This window comes from Mytilus californianus, unplaced genomic scaffold, assembly GCF_021869535.1.
Source record: "Mytilus californianus isolate M0D057914Y unplaced genomic scaffold, xbMytCali1.0.p SCAF_11, whole genome shotgun sequence".
Taxonomy (NCBI): Eukaryota; Metazoa; Mollusca; class Bivalvia; order Mytilida; family Mytilidae; genus Mytilus; species Mytilus californianus.
In genome coordinates, this window is record NW_026262593.1 from 32116387 (window position 1) to 32132166 (window position 15780).

Sequence of the window (15780 nt, forward strand, 5' to 3'; positions counted from 1 at the left end):
CGAGTTGGGTTAAAACTCACAACCTCAATTTCGACAGGCTAGTGATCACTGTAGATGAACTACTTAGACCACTTGACCACTGACATATATAATTATATTATTTACATATTTTAGGTGGATGTTGTAGTAAATGCTACAAATCACAAAGATCTGGAGTATGGTGTAGTATCTAGACAACTTATACACAAAGCAGGTAGAGATATCATTGTACCAGAGTATCTCCAGGCCTATCCTGATGGTATAGGGGTATGTGATGTGGCAGTTACCGAGCCTGGACGTTTGAAATGTCAGAAAATATTCCATGGATGTCTCTTCGGTTGGATTATGAATGGAAGTTTGTCTGTAAAGGTAACGAATAGATCTAGATCTTGTATTATATGATAAAGATGGTTTTAGACACTACTAAAGATAAGGTCTGAGGCAGGATAAAGAATAGGAAGAGGTGGTATGAATGCCAATGAGATATGTTCTGGTTTTTGCATATTTTAGAGATCACCTTATTAGATACTAAAACCAACTAATTTTTATACGTGATTTATTTTTCATGTTCATCCCGAGTTGAAAATAAAGCTTAATATGAAATGTCATGGACTCATAGATAGGCTAAAAAAAAATCTAAATATAAAATGTCCTGGACTCATGGATATGTTGAAAATAAAAGCTGAATATAAATGTCCTGGACTCATGGATATGTTGAAAAATAAAGCTAAATATAAAATGTCCTGGACTCGTGGATATGTTGAAAAGTAAAGCTAAATATAAAATGTCCTGGACTCATGGATATGTTGAAAAATAAAGCTAAATATAAAATGTCCTGGACTCGTGGATATGTTGAAAAATAAGTCTAAATATAAAATGTCATGGATATATACCCTGGTATGTGAAACTTAGATCTTCTCTTTTACAAATGCATCAACAAAGTTAAATATTTGCAAAAAAAGTTTTCTAAAAACAAGCTTAAGTTACATTAAATGATAATCCTAGAATAATAAGTTGGTTTTCAGTTGTTCAGTATATTGAAATTATTAATGATTCTTTGGGATAGACGCATAAACATGTGATTGATACTATTAAAAGTAAATAAAAATAAAAATCTACCTGAAGATATTTGAGGGGTAGACAGGGGTAAGGGAAAATGGGGATGACATTTTAGCATATGAAAAAAAAAATCAGAGATGTTCTGTACCTATTTAATTTGGCTATATTTTTCATTCTTGAATTTGCAGGTCACAGGCACACAAGAGCACTTACCATGATTTCATTGTGTGGAGGGTTAGGTTGCACATTGCATATAATGTAGTTCTTTTACCAGTAGGAAGGTAATTTATTGGCCTCTACATAATCATTTATTTTCATAAAGCATGTAAATGATATTCATTGAATGAAAAAATACCCAATGTCAATGAGAATTTATGCATAATGTAATTTCTTTTTTAAAATACAAGCTTAAACTTCTTTTCCTTGTTGTTTTGTGATATGTATTTTTCAGCAGTGTTTTTTTTTAAGTCCAGCACCTTTTAGACATGCAATTGGTGTACACCAAAGTAAGTTTTGATAAAAAATAAAAATACAACCAATAAATGTTAAAACAGTTGTTACTTGTGACTAGTAGAAACTCTGAAATAGCAAATTAAAATAACAGATTTTTTTTTTTATTTAAAAGAAATCTTAGCTGAAAAAGATTGAATTTTATGATGCTCAGTAAATTCTGTAAAGTGTGACCTATCTTCAAATTCATTTTCCTCATCTTATGCTGCTCCAATAGGCAGACATATCAGATTGACGAATTTTACAATAATATAATTTTACTGTGATTTAACTTGTAGATGTTGAAACTGTTCATAACAAGGTGTTTAGCTGAAGCAGAAAAAAGACAATTTACCAGTATAGCTTTCCCGGCTCTCGGTTCCAGTTTATTGGTTTTTCCACCAGTTTTGGTTGCCAAGGTGATGTTTAAAGCAGTAGAAACATTTGGAGAGATAGAAAAACCAGTGCATTTGAAAAGTGTTGATTTTGTACTGAATCCTATTGAAAAAGAAGTAATTGAGGTATTTCATTATGTGAATATGTAAAAGATAGATTGGTGGTAATATCACAAGATATAAAAATAAGAAGATCATCATGGTATGATTGCCACTGAGAAAACTCTCCACAAGAGTCCAAATGACATAAAAATTAACAACTAGAGGTCACTGTTTGACCTTCAACAATGAGTAAAACCCATACCACATAGTCAGCTATAAAAGGCCCTGAAATCACAAATGTAAAACAATTCAAATGAGAAAACTAAAGGCCTGATTTATGTACAAAATAATGAACGAAAAACAAACATAATATACAGCAACAAACGACAACCACTGAACTACAGGCTCCTGACTTGGGACAGGCACACACAGAATGTTGCGGGTTAAACTAGTTTGAAGGTGCGCCAACCCTCCTCTAATCTGGGACAGTTGTGTAACAGTACAACATAAGAACAAACTAATACAGAATAAACTATCAGTTGAAAAGGGCTTAACTCATCAGATGGATGAAACCATTTTAGAATGCATTTTGAAAGATTATTAGTAAAAGCAGAAACTTTCAAGGAATTAACTTTTGAAAAATTAGCAATATCATTAAATACAATCAATAGTAATTGTGCTGTATGAGCCTTTGGTGATGATATCGATATCAGTCACGGTTGCAAAGGCTTTATCAAATCCCTAATCTGTATTACATCAAGTCTCGACTCACGTGAGAAACATCTACTTGGAGGTATAAAATAAAAGGTAAATATGTGGCTTTTTCAATATCACACACCTAATTAACACTGAACTAATATAATCCCTTGAGTAGAGCTCTTGGGATTATATTGGTATCTCTGGCTGATGCAGATGTGATATTGTAAAGGCACTATGATATTTCCTATATATTTGATATAAACTTTGCTCACTTTTTAAAAATTTATTTGAAACCAATGATTTACTCATGCACTATGATCCAATAAGTATGTATTGGAGAGCATTGTATTTTATTTAAATGTTTTGTTGTGCGAGTCATATATTTCATGGATTTGATAGATTTAAATAATTCATTTGTTAGTTTTCTCTTGTAAATTAAAAGAAAATTTATTATTTTACAAAATTTCAGATTTTTGAAAATGTACAGGACTGGATGGTCAGTAGAAAAAATCAACTGACCTCTTTTAGTAAGTATGAGATAGAAAGTTGTTCAAATGATGTTTTTACTTTATATATTAAAATTTTTATAATTCATTTGTAAGTTTAATTCCTGCTGTAAAAAGAGGCAAAGGATACCCAAGGGACATTCCAACCAGGGCTTCCAAAATTTTTTTGAGCCAGCCGGACATTTCATATCTTATCCCGATTTTAAATCCCTTTAGACTTAGTAAATTAGGCAACTATGATAATCAGTTGGCCATCATATATGATTTAACCAATGGCAATGATTGACATTAAAACAATATTAAACTTTACTTTGATATAAATTCGATGTTCTGATGTAAAGTGTTAAATTGAAAGTGCAGCATTCGAAGTGTGCAACATCAGCGTACTAATTCTGCCTAATTCCGCTTTAGACTCTTTATTTGTGCAAAATATCGCTGTCAAAAGCTTTACTTTCGTTTGTAAAATCACATTTTCTTATGCCGGATGTTGACTTGACAATGGTAAATCACGGATCAGAGACGGATACGTAATATCCGTGTAAGTTAACGATTGAGTAAAGTAGCCTTTTCAAGTTACCGGTATTTCTTCAAGAAAATACTCGAAATGAACGTTAGATAAAGGTATCAATGATAATTTTAGCATTATTGAAGAATTAGGATGCATAATTAAATTTCCCACCAGCGGACAATAGACACATGCGCACACGTGTACTAGTTCAAACAACATGGTTTTGACGATTATTCGTTTAAAACCTTTTCAAATTGTTCATCAAATCATATTTATTAACGTATTTCTTATAATTTCAATCTTTTAAACTAAATTAATTAGATGCAACCCGCTGAAATGTAAGAAAATAACTTTGAATACCCTTTAGCGTACCCCAGTATTTAACACGATGTACAGTGTTTTTAAATATAATAATGAATATCATACAAATTCTAATTCATTTATAAATATTCTTATTTGAAGAATTATTTTAAAATCTAAGGATACTTTTTTAAAACTGAATGCTCATTTACAATAATATCTACAAAGCGTAATTAAATAGGATGTAGTTCCATACACGCTTACATGTTTGACCTCGTTTACCTGATCACCTTTATGTTCATTGTTATGCATCATCAATTCTATTGATTAAGACAAGCTAAGGTCTCTCATCAAAGGTAATAACCTGTAATCAGTGAATGATTTATGGCTTCAATATTACTTATTGAAGGGATAATTGTTTGACAGCTTGTTGTTTTTTAAATAAAAGAACAAATGTTTTTTCTACTTTTTATTGATGTACCAAGCCGTGCATTTGTGTGCCCAGAGGATTAGACTAACTGAGACACTTCAAAGTATGAAATATGCTTCATCAGTTTAATTAAACCCAAATATGACCGAAATATCTTTGTGAAATAGATTGCCACAATTATAAACTATAATGCCCAAACGGACATTTTTAGCGATCGATAGTTGGTAAAAAAGTGAACTGACCGTTTTATGAAAATGCCTTGAATAACAAAAAGTGGCAAACCTATGATATTTGACCGTTTGAGGCTGAGAGCAGCCGGAATTTTTATATAAATATCGGGTCACGTCCAGAATATATGACCGTTTTGGAAGCCATGATTCAAACTCATATGTCGAAAATAAACTGACAACGCCATGACTAAAAAAGTAAAAGACAAACAGACAAACAACAATACGCAAATACAACATAGGTGTTAAGATATTTAGAGAAGCAAAGAGGATCACACCTGGCCATAACTTACTTAAGTGTGTGAAAGATGGCTGCCATTGTTGCCAATGATTTCAATGTTGCATATTTTTGCAAGGTGAGCCATTCAGACTCCTGAGAGTCTCTAGTTTGTGTAGAAATTGTCATCTGACAAGACAGGTGGTAGACTACATGTAAAAGTTTAAAACAGATCCTAGATTTTTGAAAGCTAGCTGTGAACTGATTGAAAATAAATCTGTAGAATGTTAAAAATAAGAGGATGTTAAATATTTTCCAATGAGCCAACTATCCACCAGAGGCCAAATGTTGTAGATGTTATCAACTATATGTCAGTTTACTGCCTTCAAAAATGAGCCAAACTCATACTGAATAGCAAGCTGCGTGTATATAAGGCCCTGACATGACAAAATATAAAGCAATTCAAAAGAGAACACAAAAGCCTGATTTTTTTACAAAACAATAAACGAGAAAAAAATATGGTATACATCACACAAATGACAACCACAGAATTAAAGGTTCCTGTCTTTCCTATTGTTTTGTAAGATAAGATAAGATATTTTCTTATTAACCAATCATGCATGGTGCCTAAAATTTGAGCTTTACAATCAAATGAATTGCAAAATACAGCACAGAAAATGATTTGAATGATTAGAGTGATTAAAGAACATTTAACAAAAACATGTATACACATTTAAACAAAGTAAGATGTGAACTATATGATTGACAAAACATTAAGTCATTTGGAAGCCACTGTGACCTGGAGAAAAGATGTTTTCTTAATCAATTTATAGACCTAGGCCTATGGGAGACAACTCCGAATAGATTTTTTTATTATTTTTCTATTTTTCAAACTATTTTTTTCATGATTCAAAGCATTCTGCTTTTTCTGAATTTTTAGATTTACCCCCCAAACATATAAGAAGTATTCACAAGAAACATGGCATGCGATTTATTGTTGCAAGGACTGACGATTATAAAGACATGAGATATAAAGAGGTCATGATCAACATTGTTTTTGTGTCGAAAGAAAATCAAGTGGGTAAGTAAAAAATATTTAAAAATTCAACATTATTCCCTTCAGCATCATCATGAAAGAATCTAACACAAACACCCATTAGAGGTGAATGCTTAATAATCTTCAATATTCCCAGAACGTTTATCAAAGGGGAGATAATTAACCATTTATCAAAGGGGAGACAATTAACCATTTGTTAAATGGGAGACACTTAAGAAATGATTTCAAATCAGGTTTAATGACTATAATATTATTTATTTCATACATTATATACTATATGGTACATATTGCCTTGCCTCTCCAAAATTATTGAAAGACATATATCGCTGATAGTTTGTATATATATTTGAATAGTAATGACCTTAATACTACACAGTCTGGCTTCAGACCTAAACATTCATGCACTTCTGCACTTACTAAATTAGTAGATGAATGGTTAACAAATATAGATAATGGAGAAATAAACGGAGATATATTTTTAGATTTAAAGAAAGCTTTTGATCTGGTTAATCATATAATTTTATTAAAAAAACTTGATTATTATAATGTTTCAAACTGTACACTAGACTGGTTTAAGTCATACTTGTTAGAACGAATTCAACATCATGTCTGATACTAAATACATAAAAACTGGTGTACCACAAGGCTCTATCCTTGACCCTCTATTATTTATTTTATACATCAATGATTTACCACTGAACATAGAAAAGTCATTAATAGATTTATATGCACATGATTCTACTTTACATAGTAAAGGTAAAAATGTACATGATTTAAATGCTAACCTTCAAAATGATATTTATATAATTGAAAACTGGTGTTTGAAAAATTGTATGAAACTAAATGCCAAAAAATGTAAATCAATGATTATTGGTTCAAAACAGAGCCTTTATTCAACTGGGAACAGTTTAGATATCAATATTTCAGATGAACAAATAGAGAATGTAGATTGTGAAAAACTTCTTGGTTTATATATCGACAAAAACCTAAATTGGAATCAGCAAATAGATAAAATGTCATGTACAATATCAAATACAATCAACTTATCACAAAAGATAAAAAAGTATTTACCTATGCATATACATATTATTTATTTTAATGCTTATATCCTGCCATTGATTGATTATTGTTGCAATATATGGGGTAGTTGTTATGAAAGTGGACTAAATAAACTTAATAAGTTGTAAAAGAAATCTGCCAGGGTTAAAGTAGAAGTTGACATAATGACATCCTCAAGTTTATTTTTTAATAGTTTAAACTGATTAAATGTGGATAAATGAATTCAGTATCAAGGGGCAATGCTTGTATTTAAATCATTAAAGGATATGGTTCCTAACTATTAACAAGAAAACTTTCATTTTACTGATAATCAAAATTACAATTTACATTCAGCTGATGAAAAACAATTAAATCTTCCGAAGCCAAAAACAAATTTTTTGAAGTAAACATTTATACATTCTGGTTCTCAAATATGGAACAGTTTACCAAATGAAATAAAGATGAGTAACAAACTTCAGCTTGTATCTTTTAAATCAAAATGTTACAATTTTTTCAGAAATTGTGCAAATTAGTATGCTTTTTCATTAATATCTATATAAAATTGTATATTGTGTATATATCATTTAATATTGTATGTACTTTATATGTTATTATTATTTTGAGGACTCTCAGGAAGATTAGTTATTATTAATTGGATTATCCTCTTGAAATAAAGATTATTTATTTTTATTTATTTATGTCACATCTCATATTAACTGTCAACCTCTGAGAATGCATATTGACTAAAATGAATCATGTCAAGACATGTGCAAACTTTTTGATGCTGATTTAAATATTCAGTTTTTTTCATTAAAAAATTGATTACAAGTGAGAAAGTGAATGTGCAAGAATTTATTTAAAAGTGGTTAAATGCAATAATGAAATTTAGTATTATGGGTTTGGGATATCTCCCTTGTTAACAGATATGTATTTTAGAAATGTTAATTGTTGAAAAAAATAATAAATTCTTACAGGTTTATTTATTTACTTACTGCCAATGGCAATTTCATATTTAGCATAGTATGTTTCCTTTTACATTTTGTATTCCTGAAAAGGTAAAGATAGTGAGGTAAATAAGAGAATCGTTACCTTCCAAAAAATATTGTTTCGGCTGCTGTTATCCAACTAGATACAAACTATTGAATTCATGGCCTGGAAATGTGTCAAATTTTTCAGTATTTTCAAATGAAATATTTGCATTGATGGGATAAACAGTCACATTAGACTAGAATACCGGTGAAAAGGAACATATTCTAATGTCATTTATTTACCCTGGGTATAATTGGAAAATCTCAGATTAAAGAGTAAATTCCTGTTGGTGATCATCTGTGGATCTCATGATGAATATATATATAGCTAATGTTTCTTCAAAACAAAATTAATTCTATGCCATATATATTTTTTCAGAAGTTGGAAAATTTGAATGGGATATGGTCAAAGGAAGCTATACTGTAAAAATCAAAATAGTTAGAACAGAAAAATCTTTGATTGAAGGATTGAAGAAAATGTCAGAAATGATTGAATTACGTAGATTCCATGTAGTTGACATCTTCTTGCTTAACAGTAGAGAATCAGGTGATTAAAGACTTGTCCAGCATAAAGGACCTTTCAAGCTGTTATTAAGTGTTTTTCTTTTATCATCTGTAATATTATTTAAATCCATTTCATAAGTTAAAACCGGCATTCTGGTAAAAATGATCCCATAGATAGTACATATTGTACATTTTAGCTAAAATATCTTTTTTGTTTGTTTAGATAAGTCTGACCTCACAGTGTTATAATGAATAAAGGGAAATATGGGGTATACATCAGTCAGACAGAAACTCTATGAGAAACTATTGTTTTAGTCTATTTTTTCGAAATTGAATTTTTTGGAAAGAAATTAAGATGTGCTTTATTTATTATATAGCATATAGAAATAAGAAGATGTGGTATGATTGACAATGAAACAACTCTCCACCAGAGACCAAATGACATAAAGGTTAACAACAATAGGTAACTGTACGGCCAACAATGACCTATAATTGCTTACATCTTCCGTCATTTGAACTCTGGTGGATAGTTGTCTCATTTGCTATCATATTACATCTCCTTATTTTTATATAGGTGCTCATTTTTAGAATTCTATTTATACATAGAGGATCAAACGAAATATCACAACTAATTTACATATTAGATAAATGTCTTGGGATATATTTTCAGTTATAATTAAAGATAGCAGACCATCATCATTTGGACCATGGACAGACGAGAAAAATACAAAGCCAAGTTCAAGTATTTTTATCTTTTTTTATTTTTGTTTGTAATCTTCATTCTATAACATTAAATACAATTAAATAACGTACATCATGCAGTTGTGCATCAAACCATAAATACAGTTAATTCAAAAAGGGGTGGGGCCAATTTCCCCTGTATTTGTTTCACTTACAGGGTCAGTATTTGAAAGTTGTCCTTTCTAGTGGAAATTTAAAGCCTATATCAAATACTTAAAATATAGTTTCATAATTTTACATATATTTTGTATTGCCATAAAATCCACATAGAAAAGTAAGTTCAGTACTATATGTTGCTGTGAAGTCATTTTGATATAAAATTGCAAACTTAACATGTTTTTGTCACTTTTTAATTGAAGGACATTGCTAACCAAAATTGATTAATTTGTTTCTGAAAGACAATACAGAGCTTTACTTCCATCATAAGTTTAGTTTTGGTTTCAACTATATCCTTATACATTTTTGGGATAAATGCTCAAAATTTGCCAGAATCTGCAGTTTTTGGCTATATTTATTTATCCTTACAAACTGTTTAGAGTCGTTATAAAAATTATTTGAGCAAGCTAGTACTATTTCTTTAAATTAATTTGCCATTCAAATTAGCACATACATGTAGTATAAATGATTGTATTTCAAAGTCTTAAAGATGGCATATTGATATGGCACATATGTGCTATAAAAGATCCCTTTAGTCTCCTGTTTTTTCTTGGTTTTATTTAATGAAATAAATTTGCATATAATAGGTATGTCATTGCACAAACAGATTGATTTAGTCATGACAACCATCTTGAAAAATACAGATAAAATTTATGAAGAGAACAGTAAATCAGATTTGACCGGAAAATTGAGCTATATCAGAGTCGTTAGGATGTTTGCTACAACAGTAGATTTCAAAGAAATGATGAAGAATCTAAAGAATGGAGGAATAGAAGGGGGTCATGGTATGTAGGAATATTTGAGTTATTGCATGGTGTCCATGGCTGTTGTGTGTTGTTTGTTAATAGTTAACAAATCTTCTTTTAAACCACTGTTCCAATTCCAATCAAATTTGGCATGAATGCCCCTTAGGGTGTGATTGCTGTCAACCAACCAACATAGCCACAATGGCTGCAATGGAAAATAAGACTAATTTTCAATTAATTGTATTAAAGATACAGAAAATATTACAAAAGAAAAATTCCAAATTATAAAGAGGACCCACTTTATAAGCGTTATTGTCAAATGATTTTTCTCCCCTTTTTAGCTCACCTGGCCCAAAAGGGCCAAGTGAGCTTTTCTCATCACTTGGCGTCCGTCGTCTGTCCGTCGTCATCCGTCGTTGTCGTCCATTAACTTTTACAAAAATCTTCTCCTCTGAAACTACTGGGCCAAATTAAACCAAACTTGGCCTAAATCATCCTTAGGGTATCTAGTTTAAAGAATCTATCCAATGACCCCGTCCATTAACCAAGATGGCCGCCATGGCTAAGAATAGAACATAGGGGTAAAATGCAGTTTTTGGCTTATATCTCTGACACTAAAGCATTTAGAGCAAATCTGACATGGGGTAAAAATGTTCATCAGGTCAAGATCTATCTGCCCTGAAATTTTCAGACGCATCAGACAACCCGTTGTTGGGTTGCTGCCTCTGAATTGGTAATTTTATGGAAATTTTGCAGTTTTTGGTTATTATCTTGAACACCAAAATAGATAGAGGTAAACTGTAAACAGCAAAATTGTTCAGCAAAGTAAGATCTACAAATTAGTCAAACATGACCAAAATTGTCAATTGACCCAATAAAGAGTTATTGCCCTTTAAAGTCAATTTTTTTCACAATTTTTCGTAAATTTTTGTTATCTTTTACAAAAATCTTCTCCTCTGAAACTACTGGGCCAAAGTCAACCAAACTTGGCCTAAATCATCCTTAGGGTAACTTGTTTTAAAAATGTATCCAATGACCCCGCCCATTAACCAAGATGGCCGCCATGGCTAAGAATAGAACATAGGGGTAAAATGCAGTTTTTGGCTTATATCTCTGACACTAAAGCATTTAGAGCAAATCTGAAATGGGGTAAAATTATTCATCAGGTCAAGATCTATCTGCCCTGAAATTTTCAGACGCATCAGACAACCGGTTGTTGGATTGCTGCCCCTGAATTGGTAATTTTATGGAAATTTTGCAGTTTTTGGTTATTATTTTGAATATTATAAGAGATAGAGATAAACTGTAAACAGCGAGGTTATTCAGCAAAGTTAATTTGATCCTTGATATAATCAGGAAAATATGAATTCCATGTAGTGTTTAAAATGACATTAGTTTAATTTTTTTTCTGAACAAAGAGTTAAATTGAAAATTAGTGCTGGATTGAAATGATTGAGAATAATTTTCAGTTTAAAATTTTCATTTTGTGGAATATGTACCAACGTTAAGGACGATTAGACTAAAAGTGATAATTTATCATTCTGTTTAAAAAAAACAGTGATACTGGAAGTACATCTAAGCAACTTTCTTGTCTGTAGTACATTAAAATTGTTTCCAGGTGAGCTATGTAACCAAACTGAGCCTATATTTAAACATATAAAATATGATATCTTTGCAATATATATTTTAAACCTATTTATAGGAGAAACATCTTCTTGGCATCTCTATGAGAAGAAACCTGAAGTTTACAAGTATCATATCCAAGCTATCGGGAGGAAAGATGATGCAGAAATGGTGCTAGATATTCTCAAAAAAGATGTGGCTAACATGGAGGTAAAGTTCTAAATTGATATGCACCATATGAAATATTACTGATTGAATTCTTTCAACAAAGGTTAAGATTTGTATAGAAAGCACATAAAATTGGTGAAAAACATTCTAAGATTTGTCTTAAAATGACCAAATTTCCAATTTTTAATCTATAGATTTTTCTTTAAACACTATGTTGTTGTTAAAAAATTTCAGTTTTAATGATGTAAAATAATAATAGGGTCATCGACTTTGTTTAAATCATATACATCATTCAAAGTAGTCTACGAGGTGAAAAAATACCACAAAACGTTAACGTTGTAGACCGTTATTGTAGATGGGGGGTCTAAATTAATATCCATTGAATTTTTTAATAATTTGTTTAAATGTAGTTAATATCATGCTTTTTCAAAAATATGATAAAAAGTATTGGTCACTGGGCTTTTTTTTACGCTACAGGTTGTGCAAAATTGTCAGACTTTGTATAGATTATATAGATTATAAAATTGAGAATGGAAATGGGGAATACTATCCGACCAAAGAGCAGAAAACAGCTCAAGGCCACCAATAGGTCTTCAACACAGCAAGAAAATCCTTCACCTGCAGGTGGGCTTCAGCTGGCTCCTTAATAAAAATGTGTATGCATGGAAAACCTAATTTGTGTGATAAAAAGAAAACTAGACCATAGGATTTTAAGATAGACTATGAAAGGACAGCTTTAATAATATGCTTTCAGATAGGAAAAATAAACAATTGGGTCACTGGACTCGTTTTCTTGCTTTATTATAAAATAGCTCAATTCACAACACAGTTTATCAAGAAAGTTACTTTATCTGAGTTATCTCCCCGTATGTGGCAAAGTTGAAATAAATTGAATCTAATAAAAAGTTCAGTTTTTTTGTAAAATTACAGCCAAAAAATATGATAAAACACATAATTGTCTATATTAAAATGAAAAGTCATACACATGAATTACATACTACTGTCGAAATATGCACATTTCATTAAAAATCACGACTGATTGTTATCTGGTATTTCAAAATCCAAGATCGAGGAAGACAGCCCAACTCAAATTATTTCAATTACCTTTATGGTAAAAACAAATTATTTAAATGCCCAAAAAGGTGCAAGCCAGGGCCGACCGTGCGAAGGCTGTATAGCCAGTCAAGGTTGTTAAAAACTCCCATCATCATCATCATCATCATCATCAACAACCTTAAACGTAGCTTTTTTGACGTTCTTCACTATCAACAAGGTAACAGATGGTTTATACACCAAAAACAGAGTTGGTGTCCATATGATCGTTTTATGTCATTAAAATGAAAATTTTTGTACCAATAACATATAGTTTTTGAAGAAAAATCTATGTATTAAAAATTGGAAGTTTGATGATTTTAAGACAAATTTATAAATGTTTTTCACTGATTTTAATGCTTTCTAAACAAATGTTCACCTATTTTGAAAGAATTCAATTAGCAGTATTTCAGAAAACAAATGAGATAAATGCGCTATATTTTTGATTGTCAGTTAAAGTTCAATGAGCCAAAGTTGTATGCAAAATTTTACCAAAATCTGTGACTTAGTCCATTTACTGTTCCTGGACCTTAAGCTTAGGTGCTGACTTGTGCAATGCACTTTTCTGTTCATCTATAACCCCTGCATTCAGTAGTATGCATAATTTTAAATATAATTTGGTTGTAGTATCATACAAAATTTGTAAACAAATGACAAACGGTCTCTGATTTAGAGCCAGTCTGTAGAGCTTTTAGATATAAATGATGATTATTAACGACTAATAACAATAGACAGCAACCCAGCAATGAATGGAATAATATCACTGAGAAGTCTCTGCTTAATGTTGATTAAATGTTGTCTATTTATAAATATTTTTTTATTTTATAGGTACCAAAAAAGGTTGTTTACAAAATAGCACCACCAGTAAAGAAGGTGAAAAGGAAAATTGAGTCTCTGCACAATAATGGATACCATATTACTCTGGATGAAGCAGGAAAGAAAGCTATATTAGAAGGAACTGAAAAGGACGCAAAAGAAATCCGAAAGGAGCTTGAAGATTTCATAGATAATACACTGAACATCAATTTGTCAGAGGATGATTTCACTGCATTGATGCATCTTGGGAAAAAGGAATCATGGTTTAAACAGATTGTGTCACATACTTATGACAAAGGTACTTTGGTTTTAACTATGAAGAAAGGTCTTGATCCTGAACCATTACTGAAAAAAATTAAAACAAAAATTGAAGAAATTCGTAAAATGGCTGAAATTGATGTTCCATTGCAGAAAAAGATGACACTATTCCTGGAAGAAATTGAAAAGGAAGTTCAAGACTCTGTAGGAGGAATTGCCTGTTATATAGCATTTAATAAGAAAAGAATTGTCATTAAAGCGCCAAACATGAGGAAGGCTCATGAAGCTAAATATTTGGTACAGGTAAAAATTGGTGTGGTTATTCCAGTGAAGAAGAAAAAGAAGAAAAATGGTAACCAATCAAAGGAAACAACAACAATGACAGAGCAGCAAGAATTAAAAAATGGAACCAAGTTCACAACCAAAGAAGGGATAAACATTTTAGTATATCCTGGTGAACTCCAAAATCTAAAAGCTGATTGTTTGGTTAGTCCTGCAAATAGAAACCTTCAGCACACAAAGGGAATTGCTCTTAACATAGCACAGGCTGCAGGTACTCAGATGGAAAAGGAATGTGAAGAATACTTGATGGAGAAAGGGGACTTAATTATTGGGACATGTTGTTCCACAACAGCAGGCAATCTACCATATCACTGTATTATACATACTGTTGGTCCTACCTGGCACGCATATGGTGATGAAAAAAAGAATTGCTTAGAAGATTTGAAAGCTGCCATTGTTTGTTCACTACATCATGCCAATGAACATAAACATAAATCTATAGCTTTTACATCAGTAGGTACAGGTAAGTACATAGACATAAATCTATAGCTTTTACATCAGTAGGTACAGGTAAGCACATAGACATTAATCTATAGCTTTTACATCAGTAGGTACAGGTAAGCACATAGACATAAATCTATAGCTTTTACATCAGTAGGTACAGGTAAGCACATAGACATAAATCTATAGCTTTAACATCAGTAGGTACAGGTAAGCACATAGACATAAATCTATAGATTTTACATCAGTAGGTACAGGTAAGCACATAGACATTAATCTATAGCTTTTACATCAGTAGGTACAGGTAAGCACATAGACATTAATCTATAGCTTTTACATCAGTAGGTACAGGTAAGCACATAGACATAAATCTATAGTTTTCACATCAGTAGGTACTGGTAAGCACATAGACATTAATCTATAGCTTTTACATCAGTAGGTACAGGTAAGCACATAGACATTAATCTATAGATTTTACATCAGTAGGTACAGGTAAGCACATAGACATTCATTTATAGCTTTTACATCAGTAGGTACAGGTAAGCACATATACACAAATCTATAGCTTGTACGTTAGTAGGTACAGGTAAGCACATAGACATAAATCTATAGCTTTTACATCAGTAGGTACAGGTAAGCACAAAGACATAAATCTATAGCTTTTACATCAGTAGGTACTGGTAAGCACATAGACATAAATCTATAGCTTTTACATCAGTAGGTACAGGTAAGCACATAGACATAAATCTATAGCTTTTACATCAGTAGGTACAGGTAAGCACAAAGACATAAATCTATAGCTTTTACATCAGTAGGTACAGGTAAGCACATAGACATAAATCTAAAGCTTTTACATCAGTAGGTACAGGTAAGCACATAGACATTAATCTATAGCTTTTACATCAGTAGGTACAGGTAA

At 31.2% G+C, this 15780-nt stretch overlaps 1 protein-coding gene across 2 annotated transcripts in view; it reads left to right on the plus strand.

The window, feature by feature from the left end:
• LOC127719906 (uncharacterized) overlaps positions 1-15780 on the plus strand; it is a 29260-nt gene that overhangs the window by 11221 nt on the left and 2259 nt on the right. For both annotated transcript variants that reach the window (XM_052226263.1, XM_052226264.1), the window contains exons 6-14: positions 115-348; positions 1827-2048; positions 3133-3190; positions 5792-5932; positions 8354-8521; positions 9149-9220; positions 9963-10160; positions 11824-11954; positions 13833-14883. In XM_052226263.1, coding sequence (XP_052082223.1) covers positions 115-348; positions 1827-2048; positions 3133-3190; positions 5792-5932; positions 8354-8521; positions 9149-9220; positions 9963-10160; positions 11824-11954; positions 13833-14883 — 2275 coding nt within the window. The remainder of the gene's footprint in view (positions 1-114; positions 349-1826; positions 2049-3132; positions 3191-5791; positions 5933-8353; positions 8522-9148; positions 9221-9962; positions 10161-11823; positions 11955-13832; positions 14884-15780) is intronic.